This window comes from Poecile atricapillus, chromosome Z, assembly GCF_030490865.1.
Source record: "Poecile atricapillus isolate bPoeAtr1 chromosome Z, bPoeAtr1.hap1, whole genome shotgun sequence".
NCBI classification, from domain to species: Eukaryota; Metazoa; Chordata; class Aves; order Passeriformes; family Paridae; genus Poecile; species Poecile atricapillus.
In genome coordinates, this window is record NC_081289.1 from 101,000,195 (window position 1) to 101,020,401 (window position 20,207).

Genomic DNA, 20,207 nt, shown 5'->3' on the forward strand with positions numbered 1-20,207 from the left:
TCCCCACACCAGTGAGGATGGGATACTTCTGAAACTACCCAGACAATATTAATGGTTAGCGAGTCTGCTCAGTGCTCAGCTCTGCCATTCACTGCAATTTTCTGAACATTGTTTGAATAGAAAGTTGAAACACACAGGCTTGTATGTGCTCTGGAGAGTCGTAGTAAACTGCTCATCTTGAATGCTGGCTTACAACAAACATGTAAATTTAACACAAATCTTTCTCAAAAAAGAATCCAACCACAGTACATATAACTTTTTCATATTTGCTTCAGCTAAAAATGATCCTAAAATTCAATGGAAAATTCATTGCTTTCAGCAGCACAGCAATCCATGAAAATCCAAAGCAAAACAAAGCCCATGATGTGCAGGTAGCATCTTTTACAAAGAAAACTTACAGGGAAACCAGAACATTGTGAGGTTTGGTGGGGATTTGATGGCTTTTGTTTGTCTGTTTTCCTTTAAAAAATACCCCAAACCCAAAAACCCGAAAAAACCCAACAAAGACAAGCAGCCAATTTCTTCCTGGCCTGATGAAAGCATCACAGACCGTCACCTAACTCACCTACCAAAGTTATCTTTACAATTAGTGTTGTTTAATTTTTAGTCCTAGGAGACTGAAAAATTACACAGTTACAGCAGATGACAATCTTCACCAGCTACTACCTCTTTGTCTGAAAAACAGTAATATCCTCACAAAAGGCCCTCTTAGGTACCAAGGATGTTTCCCAAGGTTTAAATGCTGAGTTTCCTCTCAAGCCAGTGTGAAGAAGTCCCTATGACTAGGTCACCTTCAGGGGTAAAAGCTACATGACATGCTCCCAGACAGGAGGCAAATTCCAGTGCTGCAGCTCTTCATGGATGTTCCCCAACGCAAGGGACTATTGCAGCAGACACAATCAGGACCTGAAAAAGGTGCACAAGCACCCCACTAAACTAAACTCATATGGCTTCATGAATCACGATTGGCACACAAAATAGTAACCTCCACCATGACCATAACATTCACTGGTTTTTATGCAATTAAACACAACAGTTGTGAATCTGGTATCACCAAAAACTGTTCAGTTACTACATCAGACAATTAAAATAACAGTTTCTTCTATACAAAGTGTAATATTCAATACAGTTTTCCACACCCTTTTTTTTTTCCTTGTCTAAATGTAGAATATTTAATTTACAATGTCTGTTTCATTATTTCTAATATAAAGCTCAAGTTGTGTTTCTTTGTGCCACATAAACAGCAGCAGAAGATCCTGTGCCACTATCATGTAGAAGTATTTCCCAGTTAGCCTCTGCTGTGTTTCATATGCCTCTGCAGAACACAGAGAGGTAATTATTGACATTCTTTCCACATCCGCATAGTTAAACAATGAAGACATGCAAGTTCAGAAGAAGACATTTTTCAGGTGTTCCTTTAAAGAAAAAAACATTTGTGAAACCTGATGGCTCCAACAAAAGAAGCAAATAGGATTTCTTACCTGCACAGGTATCTTGGGGGGTTTGGGAGGTCTTTAACCATGTAACACTCTCCCCCATTTACACAGAAGGCTTTCTGCTTTATGTCACATTTTGTGAGATGACTTGTCCCAGTTGTAGATGTGGAAGTGGCTGGAAAAGATAAGAATGAAAACACAGATCAGAGGCTGTTTTTCTTTCTGACTGGTGAGTATACTTGTATGTGAGGGAAGAAGTAAAGCTAGGGAGGATCTGGCAAATCCTTTGAGCTCTCTATCTGCTACTACCATAAGCACTAATCACTTGACCCTGTATTTTGTTGATTGCTAGAGAGAGTGGAGTTTAAATACATACTTCAGAGATACACAATCCCACACTCAGCCAGGAAGGAAGTGAGGGTTTTCCTAGCCCTGTCCAGCAAGTGGCCTAAATTTTTTTGCAACACTCCTATGTGTTTCATTAAAAATGTGTAATTTATGTGCAATAACTTTTATTGCATTATGTGCATCCAAGTAATTTTGGGGTGTGATAGTCACTACAGATTGCTGATGTAGTGTCCAATAAAGTAAGGTCCTGGATGATATTTTGTCCTGGTATTGCCTTGAAGCAGGTATTTTTCAGTGAAGCTTAACCTGAGGCCCTGTGCTTATTCAAGATCTCAGTCCAGTCACTTAATTCTCCCTGAGGAGAGAGTGAATGGCTGAATGCTGAGTGTCTTTTTCCTTGCTCATAAACAAGAGCTGTGGCTACCCTGGTTTGACCCTGTAGGGGGAAGAGAATGGGGACATTGCAGGTTTTGTTCCTTCCCGTGCGTATACAATTGCTACTGGTGTCCACAGGAATATTTGAAACAGAGGGCAGCCTACCATCTCCTGCAGTTAGGCTCATCTGCGTGAGATGAGCAAGAGGTCTTGGGCCACTAATGCTGCTAAACACCATTAGGTGCCTAAATTGCTACTAAATGAAAGAATCATCCTGACCACAGTGTTCCGTAGCTTACTCCCTGCTGCATTTAGGGAATACCTAGAGAAGGCAGGGACATTGTTTATTTAGCAACCTTTAGGGAGGCTGCCTGGGAAGGATAAGAAATCACAGCCTTAGGATTTGCCAATGCAATTTCTGTCAAGGACATGCTTTTCATGAACTCACAGAAAGCAACTCAACTTATCCCCCGAAGGAGAGGGATAAGCCCCTTTGGTGATGACTGTCTATTCACACTGTTTAAGCTTCACTGCAGGTGAAGCTTAAACTCTTGACAATATGCCCATACATTTTAAATGGCTAAAACCAGCTGAAGTGACTACCTGCAAACTGTGAAAAGTCGTGGAGATTCTTGCATGGTATTTGTTTATTTCCAGACATATTTCCAGAAGTTAGGAATTTTGTTATTCTGATTTAAAAAATCCCAATATTTCTGTTTCTGAAAGACAGTTTGTATCCTGAGGTGAAACAATGCTATTACCTATTGACTGATTTCACTGGAGCTGACTAGAAAGCTGCAAACACCTACAGAAAAGTTGTCTGACATTTGAAGCCTTTTCTAACATAAAGACACTCAAGGCGCATGCTTATAATAGTAATGTGTGACATTCTACCATTTCCTGCACACACTGAATCTGAAGAAAACATGGTTTTAGCAGATCAGCTATGAACAAATACTGCTTGTGCATTTTGAACTATAGTATGATACAGTCCCTGACACATTTCATTTTTATGCATTTCCCATTATCCTTCAGGTAGATGCATTTTTAGCATCACTAAGGGAGAGTGCACCACTTTGCCTTCCTTCTCTTTCTTCCATGCTGCCTTGCATGTATGGGGTGCTCTCCTCCAACAGGCCAGGAAAAACCCTCCTGTGACATCTTCCAAAACTGAAGCTCCCTCCGGCTTCTCACTTGCATCCACACATTGTGTCACATCTCCACAGATCCTGATCTTGACTGGGGCCTCTTTGTGTTAATGAAATGCAAACATGGAATACAGATTCCCCTTAATAACACATTCCTTTTTCCTGGCCCCTCAAAGCATGATTTATATCCTCTCAGACGAGGATAAATTTATGTCTGGTCTAGGGGCAGGAAAAGGGGTCATGTTTTAAGAGTAGTCTGACACTCTTTCAGCTAGCACCAGTTCAAACAGGACTTTGCACCCAATGTTGACAAAAGGCTGGCCTACAGACTGCCATCCCCTCAGCAGTGAAGGGTCCTCTGTGTTTGATGTCAGAGGCTTGACCACCATCCTTGAGGATCTCCCCTCCCTTAGTATGGAGAGATTTGCCTTGTAGAATAGACTTTTCTTCTCTGCTTGTTTGAAAGTAGCCTGCATTATTATTGTAAAGGAGATGCCTGACACGACAGGCTGTGTCATACCATCTCCTAGGATGTAACAATGTGGTGGGTGAACAAATTCCATCTGTACAGTTAATGAATACTTTGAAGCTTTTGTGAGTCTCAACACACAAACAATATTAAGCTTATCACTGCTGATAACCTATCCACCCTTTAATAAAGGACACACTTCAAGCTGTGAACCAAATGCTCTGAGGATGTCACTGAGCTCAGAAAGCTAATGCATTAATTTGGAAGGGGAAAAGAACCAATATTGTCTGCAACATTTTTGAGAAATGAATAAACAAAAACAACCCACCATTTTGCTAACCTGCTGGCTAATGTAATGTTTTAAATGGAATTCTGAAGGTAGATACAGTAACAAGTGGACTTGTAGCTGCCTGTAATTGTTTCCATAATATCACTTACTTGCTCTTTCTTTAAGTAGAAGCTCAATCAAAACCAGAGCACCGTGGAGTTTCAAAGTTAACAGTGATTTTCCAGCTGATATAAGTGAGGTTTGGACAGCAGCAATTGCTCTGAACTAATTACTAGAGATGGGAATAATTTGCAGCTCTCAGAGAAATCTCATGAGGCAAGGGCTTCACACATATTTGTGAGGAGTATCTTTACCTATGTTTTGGGCATCACATATTCAAAACTGATGTATAAATCTAGCACAGGAATTTTCTCTGCACTACTGATCTGCTGGCACCATAGTCCCTATCTGCCCAAGCTTTTTAATAGGTTGAGGGGAGGAAAAACGTCTATGGGCAGTTAGTTCTGATATTAATTTTTCTTTGCAAAATATGCATAGTTTTTATGGCATATGGCCAGTATTCAATGTATGCACTGTAAGCCTACTTTGCCAATTAAATTCAAGAAACACTAACTATGGGTTTGGGTTTCACTTAAAGCCACACAACGGAAGAAATGTGGTGTTTGGGAGCAGGTGTTCATCAGAGTCCATTTCATACAGTCCATAACGAGCCCAAAAATATGCCTTTCCATCCCTCTCTAACAGACATGGTCCTGGAAGATGTTTAGTCAGAATGACCAGCAGTGATGAGGTAAAGCACACAGCTATAGAATATGTATCTACGCAGTTACTTCTCCACCTAGTCAAAATTTGTACCTATTTTCTCTTTTGTAATGTTTTCTTCAGCTATACAAGCACAAGAGAGAAAAGCTGTTTTTGTTCTAGATCCCTATACCAAATACTTAGCTTACTGCAAGGACTAAGTTACACACATTACAGGTAAATCACAATTTGAAAATATCATTCATGAGAGAGTATCTGAAAACACTGCATAGTTTACTTTCCCTTATCCCTTCCCTGAAGATAGAAACATCATATTTAAAAAAGCAACTGCAGGCAGTGTGATCAAGGTCACTACTCGTAAAGCCAATATTCACATGGCACTAAAAAACAATGAGATCAGCTCCCATCCATGGGAATTGCCTAAAGACATTAACAAGAAGAAAAATATAAGCTATTCCATTTTACAAAAGCCGTTCTCTAAAAGGTGAATTACTGTTGTAAGACTACCTTAGGTTCATTTCATGTCAAGCAGACAAAACTTAATGTAATTCTGTTCTTACCTGGGGAATCTCTGACCCTTTTTTTCTGGTCTGAAACAGAAAAATGCATTCTTTCTCTCTCTTGCTCTCCAAAAAACCCTCTGATGTTTAGTGGCTACAGCACCAAGAATCCCAGACCCTGCACAGATGAGACAGTCCACTGAGAGGAGCCCTAAGGGATCTCTTACTCAATTCAGACTAAGAAGGAAGAGCTTTGCAACCTAAACAGAACAGTATCCATGCCTCTTTGAATTGAGTTTCTGCAAAGGTGGTGTAAAATCAGAGGACACACTCAAAGTCGTGCAAGGTAGCTAGTGGGATGCTTATGACTCAGTGGAGGCAAAGTGGCATCTGCAGCACAAAGCAAAGTTTGCCATTCTCACTGGAAGGCCACTTACTGGAGGTAAATATGCCACCTTATTGGACTGCAGGTGGACACCCTTCCAGTCTCCTTTTGTGACCCTGTGGCTCATGGAAAGAAAGGGACCTGCATGGAACCAAGAAGGACCACAGGAGAGAGGGAGGTAAGGAGAGAGTGCACACAAACAAGCCTTGGGGAGACAGAGGGTCTGCTCCCAGTTGAAAGCCAATTTTGCTAAGTCATATTCTTATACTTGAAGTTCATTCATTTCTTTGAAAGCACAGTCCAGCTCCCTCTTGCTGATGTGCAGTTTAGAGATGCACATTCCTGATCTGTAGGGTATGGTGATTTCCTGTGTAACCTTGGCTGTAGCGATTAATTCCTCTGTATCTCCATGAAACCACCAACATTTTCTTCCTGCTGAGAACTGAGTCTCTTTAGCTCACTCTGACTTCTCTGATGAATACAAATTGCAAGGTTCTTACAGTACAGAAAACTTTGGCATTTCTGTACTGCACTGAATGAGGAAAGCTGCTGGTTCCAGTGTAACTGGGGGCAACAGAAGCTATACGGGTACTTTCAAGGAGAAGTGAAACCAAACCCTGAGAGCAATCAAAAATTAGTTTCTTTCTGAGAAGACAAGAGCCCCTTTCCATTTATCCAGGTGTGTAAAAAGATTTATTTCATACAGTCATTCATACTTAATTGTTCCAGACCTGGAACTGCATTCATGTAGCTGTGGACATACCAAAGGTTTAAAAAAACTACCAATACCAACAGATAAACACCAGAGGGAAAAAAACACCTCCAAAACAACCAAGTCTCTATATGAGGCATTTGCAGTCTATTCCATGGGGCTCCTCAGAATTTTTCACATTGTTTTTGTGATTTCATACTCTAAACTGGCTGTTCAATCCAGTTAAAGATTTATTTCATCTTCCCTCTTAACAAATAACACACAGTGTAACAGATTCCTGGGACCTCCGCAGGAGAGGAGGATCTGTTCAGCCACCAGCTGGAATTGAGTGCTTACTAGTCAGTGGAATTGTTCTCTGGCCCTAAGACAGTACTTTCTGACTTTGGTACTATCTCTGTGAAGATCAGGGCCAGCAAGAAGGAAACAGGAAATCGCCGGGTCTGCAAGATAGAACCTTCAGGAAAGATTGAGAGCGCATAAACTCTTGCTGAACCAAGGCGGCATGTCTCTCTTCCCCCTATGACATGGACTCAGTGGTGGTTTCCTTTCACAAATCCAACCTTAGGAAAGCAAAGTAAAAAAAAAAAAAAAAAAAAAAAAAAAAAAAAAGAAAAACAAAGCACAGACGCTTCAGCTTGCTGCACCACCCGATCGCTTCCTCCCTGATAGGCCAACAGACTGACCCAGTTGGCAGGCGCGCGACTGCGAGACCTGCACAGCATCTGGCTCACCACAGAGGGTCAAGAGGTGACACATGCTAAACACTGCTGATCAAGAACAATTTTTGTTTGCTTCATTTAACTTTGAGGTGGTAGGAAGCATGGGCACAGACACACAAAGTTCACAAGTTGTTAGTGAGGAAATGCAATTACTGCTTGTAAAATAAAGTTTTCAGAGGAAGGGTGGAAAACACAGGCTGTGGAAGAATACTAGAGAATGGAAAGACCTCGTTGAAACTGAGATTTGAGACCAGGCATACTTTTTCACTGCCATGAAAGATGTCAGCTTTCACTTGAGGGTGGTGTGATAAGCAAAAGGTCTGTAAGAGCCTTTAGAAAACATCCCCCACCTGGTGAAGGGAGACATAAATGGCAAAACACAAGGCGGTGACAGACCAGATCATCCCAAGAGGAAAAATGTGTGTGTGGTAGGAAGGGACAGAAGGAAAAGAAAAGAAAGGAGATGCAGAGGAAATATGCACAGATTGGACCAGTGCAGGAAAAACGGGTCTGAACTCAGGAATGCTAAAATTACAGCCAGACAAGGAAGTGCTTTTACTACTAAGAGACAGCCTTGCAAATGCCAGGAATGGGTGGGAGGGTCTGAAAATTTAAAGACCTTAGATTAAAGCAGACAGCAGACAAGGAGCCGAAATCAAATGTCATGATACAATGAATGTTATCCAGTGTGGAGTCCTTTGCTGTACTGGAGAACATCCCATCATGCAGAAAAACCTGAGTGGCCAAATAAACTGTAGGAAAGGATTCCTGGCTCACCTTGCTTTGGGGGCCATAAGGCCTCTTTTCCTGCCTGCTGTGCAGCAAGATAAGGTACATAACTCATTGGGCTTGAAATAATGGGCTGAGCTCATGCTAAACAACCACTAATACATTTGTTAGGAGGTGCTTTATCATGTGTGTCTTATTCCTGTGTAACCCTTCCACAGAGCTATGAAAGGTCTCTTCAGCCTGCTGACCATTGGGGCAGATGCAGAGGAGACTGTGAAAACTGAAAAGGAGGCTTAGAGTGGAGGTGGAGCTTCTCAAAGCAGGAGCTGCCTTGGTAGTCCAGTTCCTCCTCTGATAGTCCTGCTCCCAAGGGAGCCATTGCACTCAGAAGAGAAAACAGCTGTTAGACAGGCAAGAAGCCATCTTCTGCTGCAGGCCAAGGCATAGATACCAACCTCAGGAGAACTAACTGCACCAAATCTCTGGGCAGATCACGTTCTCCTGTTATTGTCATGACCCTGTCTAATCCATAGGAAAGGTGCTATTGCAACCATCTGCAGCTGCATTGCAGCCTGGAGAGGTGACTGATTGGATCTATATGGAAATTAAGCTGCTGGCAGGAGGATTGGACTCGAGACAGTAAAGCAGAGAGCTTGGGTCTTTTCTCAAGTCCCAAAAGCCTGAGTTCTGCAGGGCAGTGCTGGGGGGCACCCTAATCCAAACAGCATCATTTCTATATAGAGCAAACCACCATGCCTGAAGGTTCTAACTGAAGAAGACTTCCACTTAAAAAGTAGGGGAAAAGAACCTGAACTGACAGAACTGAAAGGACAAACACACAAAGACTATGAAGATTATGAAGACAGATTGCTGTACTTCAAGAAAATGTCCAGAGGCAATCTGAACATTGTCTTAAGGCCCTGACAGCTACCCAAATCCAACTGCAGATTTGTTATTGCAGCAAGCATCCTGAGAAATAAGACAGCAAGTACAACTGTAGTAACACTGCTTTCCCTGCCTCGGGATGCAAACTCTGGATGGTTTTTTCTCTACTCCAGTCCAAATATGATGCTTTCTATGAGAGTTGATAATTTAGCTTACTTGTGCTGTAACCAACATTCAATTACTAAAATAAATAATGGTATAAAATCTAGGTCTGATTAGCTGCTGTTAGTTTAGCTCAGGTAGCAGTGCTGTCTTTCTGCTCCTGAAAGTTACTGTGGCAGAGGATCATATTACACATTCCATCTGGTACCATCAAGTTTGCCCTAATGGGTATGTAGTGATACTGACATAACAATTTCCTTATCACATTGCGTACTGAAATAATTTCATTCCATTATAACATAGTCAGTCAAAATCTATTCTTGTTCCTCTTTCCTCTGAAGGATTTTTCTTATTAATTCCAAGTAACCAATTATGCTTGTGCAGATCAGCGCAAAATGTCTTTACCTCTTTAGTTCTATCTACTACAGAAAAGCAGGGATAATAAAGACTATTTAGCAGCTTATGAAAGAAAGCTTTTTATTACAAATTATGTTTCATATAAATTCAACATGATAATCCTTGTCATGAATCCTCTTTCTGCAGCAAGAATATACCTAAGAGTGAGCCTGTAAGCCCAACCAAATTTGAGACTGCACTCAAGCACCAGCTTAATTTATTGTCACATTCACTTCCATGTTTTTTCCTGTGTCTTTATAAAGTTTTTCTGAAGGAGAATGGCACAGTGCCTTAAGTGTTTAGCCTTGTTGAAAGCAAGACTTTCCCACTGAAATACCTCATGTTAAATAATATTGCAAGAGGAGTCTGTGTCTGCAACCTTTCCTTGAGTAATTGTAATTGTCCAGTCCAGGATTCTTAGGCACCCATTAATCTGTCTCCTACTGCGTATTCTGCAGTGAAAAACATATAGGTTACTAACTCCACAATGAAACAAACTTTCATTGACTTTGAAGCACATCTTCAAACTCATTAAGGACCTGTTCTCCCCTCCATGCCCCCATCTCCAAAGCATGGAAGACCTGTTGCTTTTGTTGTGGCCTTCTGCTTCATGGAGGTGGCCATGAGAGGAAGCTGCTGGAAATGTGAGGCATGAAAGGGATGTGCTAAACCTGAGGCAACTGAAGCTCAATCTCTTTAACCCGTGTTAGATCCCCGGGTGGTGGGGAAGAGAAGAGTAGCAGAGATTAGCTTTTAAGATATAATAGTACCCCTTGTGACAAACTGACACAGACTAATGAAGAAATATGCCTTCAGCTCTGAGTTAAAGGTACAGCAAAGGCAACTCCTCTAGGAAACAAAAAAGGGCTTCTCACAGGTTGCCAAATATCTCCTTGATATCTTTGATAAGAAAGCATTAAAAGAAAGGATTCCCAATAGACAGGCAGGTGTGAAGATAAGCAAAGAACAAGAATGCTTATCAAAGACAGCTTCCTTTCTAATGTGTTCTGAATTTATTTGTCATTTTATTTGGATATTTGTATTCCACCAGAGATTTCCAAGGCCTTCAAATTTTACTTTTTTTTTTTTTTTTTTTTTTTAAATTTTGGATTTCCTGTACAATTCAAAACGAAGTTTTGAAATATAACCTGTAGACAAGAAGACAGACTTTATTTTCTTGCTGTTAAAAATTATTCCTTAACTTGAATGGTGTCAATCCCCTTGGAAGAAGGTATGATAAAATCCCAGACAGAGCTCTTTGATCTCTTATGCAGGTTCTGCTAGAGGATCCAGTCTCCTGTCCAATTTGGGAGTTGCTCATTGAAAAAAGAGAAAAATCTTCTCTGGGTGGGTGCAGAGGGAAATTTTGACTGTGCTATCCACCAGCATAGCCATGGGGCCCATTGTTTCTGAAAAATACAGTTAACACTTCCCTGTTCAGAATTTCTGTCTCCAGAGAAGAGTCGTGGAGAAAGACATTATTAGGTTATGCCTTGCTTTTAACAAGATCCTTTGGACTCTGTAAGCAAGGTCTTTTCATTGCAAACTGTCAAAGCACTTAGAATTCCTATCAAAGAAAGAGCTTTCTGTAGCAAGGGAGCCTTTTCTCATTTCCCTCCCTAATTTCCTGCCTGGGGGTATGAAATTGTCACTGTTTGTAGTGCTGCTTGAGAATGAGTGTGCGTGAGGTGGCACTCAGGGAAATCATACTGGTGACAGTAAAAAGACAAACAAGAATGGCCTAGAAAACGTGACTAGTCAGGCAAAGCAGAAAGATTTCAGGTTGCCTAGCCTGGAAGAATTTTTTTCATAACTATGTAGTATAATCCTGGTGGGACTGACTCCGGCAGGCTTCAAAGGATTGCGTGATGTGTCAGGAGCAGTCACATTAGCAGGCACTGGCTCGCTGTCCTCAGTGAACCCTGCCCAGGACCTCTGTGAGCTGCTGCAGATGGCAGCTGTGAGTGCTGTGGAGCAAGTTCTTACACCCAGACCAGTCCAGAGAGACTGCTCTCTTTCCCCTGCCCTCACTCCTGCAACCTCTTCCACTGCCTGCATTAAAGGTGTGCAGTAGTTCACCTTGGGCTCACTGGCAAAGCTTTCTGCAAAGCTTCAGAAGTTACTGCAAGGGCAGTGTAATGCTGTCCCTTATATCTGCTATCAATTTAGGCTTTTTAAAAAAGGAATTTCTTGCAATAGAAAGGACTACCTTCTTTCTATCAATGACATGGTTCTGACATTTTTTTCATCCGCTAACCTTATTTTATTTAGCTGATGTTTCTTCAGTTAAGCTGTATTTTAATGTGCTGATACAGTAATGCTATTTAATCAATTCCTGTTCTCAAGAAACATCAGAGAGGACTATGCAATAAACATGCTAAAGTACCAGACAGTTTTTAAATGTTTATGAAAAGGTTGAAGTTTTTTTTCACTTAAAAAGAAATACATGAAAACAAGCATAACATTACTTTTCTAGCCTCTAAAAAACAGTCTAGTAACAACCGTGCAGAAAAATAAAATGTGTTTTTGTTGAGAATAAATGGCACATTTCCTCCAGCAGTTAATTTCTACAATCTGGTTATAAATCTGTCAAAAATCAGATTTATAATGAAATGCTAACAGATTCCAGGCAATTGCAGTGATAATAGAGCACTTTCACTCCTTTATTCATGCAGATACGGACCTGCAGAAAAGATGGGAAATGGGAATGGGAAAATTGTTCAATAGTCTGATCAGGACAAGTCAGGCTCCAAGTGAAGGAGAACATGCAGTCCAGATGAACATCACACTTTCTACAGAAAACAAAGACTTTTGTCCAGCTAAGGGAGGAGGTGTGGCAACAATACAGGCAGCCACACAGCCAAAAGACTATTTACAGGCCAAACCGCCATGTTTGCATGCGGCAGTTGCCTTTCCAGCATAAAATAATTTGCTAAGCCAGACCTATCGTTGGTCCTTGCTCTTCAGCTTTAAAAGGGATTCTTTGCTGGTACGAAGCCTCTCATGTACAAGGAAAAGCTGAAAAAACTGGATTTGCTCAGCCTGAAGAAGAGAAGGCTTCAGGGTGACCTGACTATGGCCTTCCAGTACCTGAAGGGAACTTACAAGAAAGATGGAGGCTCACCTTCCTCCTGCAGGCTGGGCTTAATCTTTCAGGTTCCTTGCAGAAAACTGTTAGTGCGTGTGGTACCCTACCAAAGACCTTCCAAGCACTCCATTTGCTCACAGTTTTTTGAGTAATTTTGTACCAAAATGAAAGTACATTTTCATTAGTTAATGTTTAGGTGGGTTTGGCTTTAAACCTTCTTTCAGTCTACAGCTGAACTGTAATGATTTCTCAACTGCTACATCTGTTTTATAGTGCCGTGAAGTGTACATTTAAGAAAGAAATCTGTGCTAATGGGAACCCTGAGTATCAAATGTGCCACTGCCTCTTGCAGGTGACTCAGGAAACTGCCACCCTGCACAAGAGACCCCAGGGATTTCTCTCATCACGTTGTTTATCAGATAGCATTATTCCATGGGTTTCAGCCAGCAATTTAAAAAAATCCCAAAAGATAACCCAAAGAAGAGAATAGAACACCTGAGCCCATCAAAACTTGGTGCTCTTTACACCAAAAAGCAGAATGTGTGTCATATATTAAAGTTATTGCGCAGATGTACCAATCTAAGGATAGAAAGAGAGAGAGAAGCTCGAGCATAGGACAGAAATTTTGCACAAATCAGAGAAAAGGGAAGCTAACAAGTGTTCAGGGCCAACATCATTGGCGAATGCTTGACAGAGACAGCAGTGGAGCTCTCCTGAGGATACGGAGGATGTAGGCTTTTTTTTTTTTTTAAATATCGTCTTCTAATATGAGCTAAAACAAGAAGATCAATAGTCTGAGCTGTTTAAAAACCTTGAGCCAATCGTAAAAAACCCTGAGTTTAGTTTAGAACAGCAGGATATCTATAAAAATAATTCATTACGTATTTTTTATTATTTTGTTGATAAGACTTGGAGCTTATCTTTTATTGCAATCCAAACAGTTAGACTTTCTCTTTTTCCTTTTCAGTGAAAGCTAAAATGTAGCTTGAAGAAGGACACCAAATGTTGAAGGGATTCTGTCTATGTTGTGTGCTAGTTGCACAAATTCAGCATTTTACCATAGCCAGGAAAACAATGCAATCCATTGCAAACCACCTGTAAATATTGCTTTCAAAGGTTCCTTGGCTGCTGTACCCAATAATTTTGCAGACTGAGTTGCAAACAGCACACTACCAGCCTGTGAAAGGATAAAGGATTTAGTAATGGCAAATTTTTTTTTTTACTCTTGCGAATGTTGAGAGAAGGTTGAGCCTTTTAAAATGGCAAAAGTAGTAACTGGTTGATCTTCTCAGGGTTGAAAAGAGTGTGGGAGAAAGGCCTAGGATTCTAGCCTGGCATGTGTGGCAGCCGTGTGGCTGTGCCTAAACATCACACCTCTGTGCTGCCAGAGCTGCTGCTGTTGGCACAAGGCTGAACCTATGACCTGTGGGAGCTGCTTTAGGGCCTTCTTCCCTTTCTACTGTCAGCCCTCTCCTGCAGTCTTCATTACCAATCTGCAACCTGCAGAAACTCAGCAAGCTTCCTGGCACAAAGATCTCAGTAAACATAAATTAAGAACATCACTTCTAGCCTAAACCTGTGTTTTACAGGATGCATTTCCTTTCTGGAAAATACTTTAAGGTCAGTGAAGACAAGTCAAAATTTGAGTATATCAGGGAAAAACAGAATGATTTTTCTTTCTTCAGGGTGATTCTCTTACAGCCAGGCAAAGCTGACTTCATGTCTTTTTCAACTCTCCTGCTGTATCAGAGGCCTATGTCAGCTGTCTGTCTTATTTAACTTTAGCCAGCAGGACACAGATAGTGCTGTGGAAGACCTTGTTGTCTGCCTCCACTTACGCAACATTGCTTTGTTTCACCCAAGCCATGCATTTTGTCACTGGCAGCAGCCATATCATGGAGGTAATGAAAGCCCTGTGTTGGAAATATGCCTGTGGTGAGCTACGTTACATGGCTTGTGCAATCTCTTACTCTCACACTGCTGTAGATGTGACCTCTGGATTCCATTAATTTCCATGGCCTTTATGAAACTCACTGAATGGGATGAAATTGCATTTTGCTGTGCAAGGAGTCTGCTTTGAGACAAAAGGGCAAACAGTACAGGAGAATTTATCTCCCAAAGTCACTTATGACTTGAACAAAATAAGAAACTGATACCACTGAGGGAGGGGGAAGGGAGACAGAGAGATCTTCTCTCTGATGTTTTTGCATGATTTCTCTGCCTTTATTTACATGCACCAATGAAGAGTGATCCTTGGTGAAGTTTTCTTTAATGCTTTAATGCCAGAAGCAGCTCTTCGAAATAAATAGCTTGAGACAGTGCTGGCATGAAAATGGGTGAATTTGAGCATTTAGCTGAAAATTCTCCTTTTCAGCTAGGGATGAAAACAAAGACTAGATTAAAAAACACTCGCATGTGGGAAAGGTAAGTCTAAATCAGTGGATGATACTTCTGATCAAGGAGTTGACTAATGGAAAAATTAATTTACAGATAATAAACTAGGAATAATAAGGAATATATTTGCTCAACTTCTTTTTTTTCTCCTTGCTTTGGTCTGTTAGTTTTGTGTGGTCTTGCAGAAATTTACTGTAGCATAGAATCTTCCCTTCATTACTCATGCTGTTCAGAAGAAATGTGGATATCAAAGAGATATCCATTAAGAGATGACGCTAGAAAAAATTAAGTGAAAAAAACCCTTTAGTGTATTTTGCAAAACTAGAATCAAGCTCAAGGAGCCTGATGAGCATATTAAACAATTTTGTGCTTCCAAAAGCACGACGAACAATTTTTCGGTTTCTAAGTTTTATTTCCTAACTAGTAATCAAAGCAAATGAAAAGCCTCAAGAAATCAACAGACAGCAGTTATGAAGAAAGAGATAGTGAAGAGAATGTTTAATATTTTAGAAGGGATTTGAAAGTTAACAATTTGGAAACAGAGTTGGATCAATATTTATTTCTCTACTTTCTTGAAAAAGAACGGGTAGACTGACAATCATATTTTTTGCTGCAGGGAAAAAATTTTGTTTATGAATTTGCTCTAAACTATGATGTAATACAGTACATGAAAATTGGCAGAAAAGGAAGAGATAAAGCTTTGAACCGATTAATTATAAAAATCTTTTAGGTATATTGTCAACACATGCAGATTTTGTCTGGTGCATGACTTCTGTACATCTATCAGAGAAGTGCAGTATATGCTGTTTATGTCATGGACATCATTACCTCTGTCTGAAAAGTAATACCAATTTTTCAAGAAATTATATAAAAAAATGCTTCCCCTCCTCCCTCCCCCTCCCCACCCTGCCTTGGTTTTAGTGTTCAGTAGTTGAGATAGTCAGAAAGTAGTTCTCCTAAAATAAAAGATAGAAGCGTTTTGCTATGGCATACTGCTGGCTTTGGTTAGACCAACATGAGAAACTGAGCTTATCCTACCTTGAAGCTGCCTTGAATTACGGAGTTGAAAACTGGAGGTACCTAAAAATCAGCAGCCTCTTCCTAAATTCTGAGTTTAAATGGCAACAGTATGAACTCCTAGTAGAATTAGGAATCTGTTGTCTTATAATTGAGATCAGTGTTTGGCCCAAAGTCAATAGCAGACACATTTTACTAATGAGGGAGAACAGGATGCCATTCATTAATTCCCATCTTTCACACATATTCAGTGTGATCTGGTGGAGTGTGTCCCATTGAAAAAGAAATGCAAGAAGTTATCACTTTGAAATAAAATAGGAAAAAGGAAATTTCAGGGTTTTGTCTTTGACTGCTTTACTCTCTGAAATTTGCTAACTAGACTGTTCCCAGTCTGAAAAAGAATTATGGCTGCCTAAAATTACACTATTGACTCCATACAGAGCTGGAGTCCAAGTCTGGCTCACTCTTGCAACAGTGGACCTATAGAGAACAGCATTTACCTTTTCTGTTTTCAGATCCTTATACCCTCTACCCGATAGTTTATTTTAGGCTGTCAGACCAGCAGTCCGTTCTGTCTGTGTTTTTGTTTCTTGTCACAATTTTCCCTCTAGTCATCCCTGCAGCCCTTCTCATCACCAGCTGAAGCCAGTTCCCTTTCTTCTCCCTACCCCACTGCATGCCCTCACAGCGCTGGCCCTACAGGAGGCAAGGACAGGAGGGGTGGTTGTGGGCTCCAGCAGCACCACACCTTGGCAAATGCTGGCCTGCTCTCACCCATGTGAGCCAGGTGTGCAGCATCCAGAGATGTGCTGGGATGGGAAAGGGACAATTTCTCTGCAAACAACATGAAGAGGGCTGTTCTCTTTCCCTACTGCAGGTATGTGACTATCTGGAAGGAAGCAGAAGTGAGTAATCAGGTATAGGAAGAGAGGCTGGGAGACGGTTCATGTGTGGCAGCAGGCTCAACACAGTAACCAGACCCATCAGTAATTGCATCCCCTGCATGTTCTGGTGTGCCTGGCTTGTCTCCTAGACTGACTGCTCTCTTGAGACAGGTCTGGTTATATCTTGATACAGAACATGCCCTTGGTATTAAATAAAGGGTCACAAAAAAAAGCCTCAGTTCAGCTACTTAGTCTGAAAAAATAGGCATTTTAGAGCTTGTTGCTTTGGATTCAAACTTGGAGATTCAACTTTTCTGTGTATTTTTTTCCCCCAGCACTTACCTAGGCCTTTCTGGATTTTCAGTAGAGAGTAGAGAGTGACAGACACACTATGAGAGGAAATTACCAAGCAATAGAGCTCAAAAGAAGTGAGGCAATTATGTGAGCTAATTCCAGCAATGAGGTAAGGAAGCTGAACAAATAACCCCCCCTTTCTTAGTCTGTTAAATAATAAACTTAATTAAACTTTGGGTTTCAACTCTGTGCAAAACCTGGCACAGCCAGCCTGCTTCAAGCACCACAATGATGCAACATGCACACATACCTTCCTGAAAGTGTGCAAGGAACACACACTGGTAGGCAATGGGACTGAGTCTCAGTCTCACAGGCTTTCAAATGCCTTGAAAAGCCCTGTCCAGAGCCACCCTTTGGTGAACAGATCTGGAGAAGCTCAGGTCACCTGGTCCTGCTATGTAGTGCCAAGCTACAGTCAGCAGAGCTGTGCGAGCATCCTCTGACTGTGCGGTAATGCCAGCCCTGCGCATCGAGGACAGAAATTTCCCAGACATGCCAATCCTTCCTGCCCCTCCTGCTAAAACACATCCAGCTCAATGCCAGGTTTTGTGCTCTGCTCCAGCTCTGCACCAGCTACCCGTGGAGCTGATTTTACTGTCTGATGAAATCATGTGCTGGTTCAGCCTGTGCTTTCACACATTGCAGCCTACACACTGCAGCCTAGTAATGCTCCTTCAGTCCCTCCCCAGTTATGGGGATACAATACCATTTTGTGAGATCATCTTCTCCAGAATTCTTTTAAACTTACAATAAAAGTAACATTTAGAGCAAACAAGCATGAATGAAGGTCATATTTGTCACCCACGATCATTTTACAGTGACCTCACAAAAAGTGGGATTTCAAAGATTCAGATCAAACAAATCAAGTGAAATTTTGCAGTTGGTGGCAAGCACTCTGGCAATGGTCTGTTGAGTGAGAGAGTCCAAGGTAAATTAAATACTTCAAGAGATTAATAGCTCATAGTACTATAGGAAAGATGTAAAACATGTAAATTCATGTAAAAACATGGGGAAAAGAGTAGAAAATGTATCTCTGACCATTACAGTATGTTCATAATTATGTTTTTTTGCTTTCTAAAGAGCATGTTCAGTCACTAAGCTTACAGCAAATTTGTAAAACAGACTTCAGTGTTCTAAATAATTCTGTTTTGAAGGGTCAGCAAACCCTGAAAAGGAAAAGACATATATGGGAAAAAGAGTGCTTATGGACCCCAAGACTTACAGATCTTCAGATCCTTTATGTATGACTGCTATTTTTGTCCCTTGGAGTGCTTAAACTCAAATGTTTGGTTTCCTGCCTACTAAACATAATGTCTGCAAAACTTTTCATAAATGAAAGATCGCACTTCCAGGTGGACATTGAAGCATGTGGAGTCACATATCACATGTAATTCCCAATTCCCTGCTCATGAGTCTGAATCAATTCCCTCATTCCTTAGGATCAGCACATTAGCACAAAAAAAAAAAAAAAAAAAAATTATTTTCCTAGATTTCATTGAGCATATTCCAGAATTCAGCTTTTCCGTTGACTATGTCTCTATTGTCTCTATTTAAGTATTTTTTCAATTAAATAATGATCTCATACAGTATATTTTTTATAGGTGTTGAGATTGAACAGCTTTCACTGAAATCAAAGGCACTGGCAAGTGTTTATTACTTCTGTTCAATTAATCTTCTAAGTTTTTTTCAGACATTCATGCACAGCAGAAATCTCTCATGGCAGTAGCAGTTGGCAGCTTGCAGTGAAAGAACAATGATTTATGAGATGGATGGCATATTGCCAAGGCTTGCTTGACATCAAGCTCTGCTTTTGGATATCTGAGCTGATCAATGAATTTGGGCACCTGAGCACGTGAATACCCAGCTGGACTGAGACTGCCCTCATCAGCCCTTTCTGAAAATGAGGCTGCACTAAAAATTGCAGTGAGAAGCATCTAAACAGTTCTTCTATTTTCTTTCTCTTTCTTTTGATTTCCATGCAGTTTCAAGCTCACTGTGGTGACACTAAAAGTGCATGGAGGGAAAGAATCTAGGAACATTTTATAGTCAGCCACAGTACATCCAGACTCTCTAGCCTTTTCTAAGGTTCCTGTGAGGATATAAAGGCTTATGCTGGGATTGCTATCAGAATTTCTTCTTCCAGCATATTAACAACACCACAAAAAGCCCTCCTTGTAACTGCATGCATCTATTTCAGATTAGATGAAATCTGGGCTTGATCTCCTCTATTGCACAAAACTCTAGGTTGTGTGCTCTCTTTGAAACTACTGGAGTCTTAAGGGAAGGAGGAAATTCTTCTGCCATACACGACAGATGAGGTACTGCTAAAAGCAGATGAAAAAGTGGCTAGGAAGATACACTCATTTCTCTTGGGAAGCAGCAGAAGCAGATGAAACTGTATCTTTCTTCCACCTGCCTTCTTATTTTCATAAGCGTCTGTGGAGGAACCCTCAGAGTGCTGAACAAAAGTGGACAAGGATGTGGCGGAAGGGAAATCCAAATAGACAAAAATTCTATTCCATCCATCGATGGTCTGAGGTCCTTTTGGGAGGGCACTGGACTTAAAAAATAGATCTGGAGCCTTCCTCCTCCTCTTCCTTTTGCTGACCTACTCTTCCAGCCTTGCTCAATCATTGAATCTGACTAAGACCTCAGAAGCAGACACATATGACAGGTACCCTTTCTGACCATGGGCCTTCTTGAATGATTTGCTAAGGCTCTGCATCAGGAGAAAGAGGAAAAGGACAGACAGTTTCTTTATGGACCATGGTAGATCTTTGTGCAAGGGTGCTGCCACCAAAACACCTCTGTGTCTGCACCTGATACTTGCTCCTTGGAGATGGGTGAACAGGCAGAGCAGCAACAGATGGCTCAGGCAGACAGGCCCATACGCCAGGAAGGACTAGTGCACTCCGGTGTGTTCCCCCTAAATCACACTCTGGGAATGTCTCCACCAGCTACAAGGAGTACTGAAACCAACTGGCTTCTTCATTAGCATTCCAGGAGTTAAGGTTGAATAAACACATGCTTTTCTGCCCTTTCACCTCTGAACCAGGATAGTAACTTTTCAGGCTGCTTACAAAGGGCTATTAAGGGAATAAATCATCTTATTTCAAGGGCTTCAGTCTGCCCCAAAGGGGATGTGCAAAACATCT

The 20,207-nt window shown here is 41.1% G+C and overlaps 1 protein-coding gene across 6 annotated transcripts in view; it reads right to left on the reverse strand.

Moving 5' to 3' along the window:
- Nucleotides 1-20,207, reverse strand: part of NRG1 (neuregulin 1) — a 176,566-nt gene that overhangs the window by 29,900 nt on the left and 126,459 nt on the right. For 4 of the 6 annotated variants that reach the window (XM_058827560.1, XM_058827557.1, XM_058827558.1 and 1 more), the window contains one exon: nt 1,482-1,611. In XM_058827560.1, the coding sequence (XP_058683543.1) occupies nt 1,482-1,611 (130 nt within the window). Of the gene's footprint in view, nt 1-1,477; nt 1,612-20,207 lie in introns of those variants that run through there. The other 2 variants (XM_058827561.1, XM_058827562.1) reach the window with 2 other exon arrangements.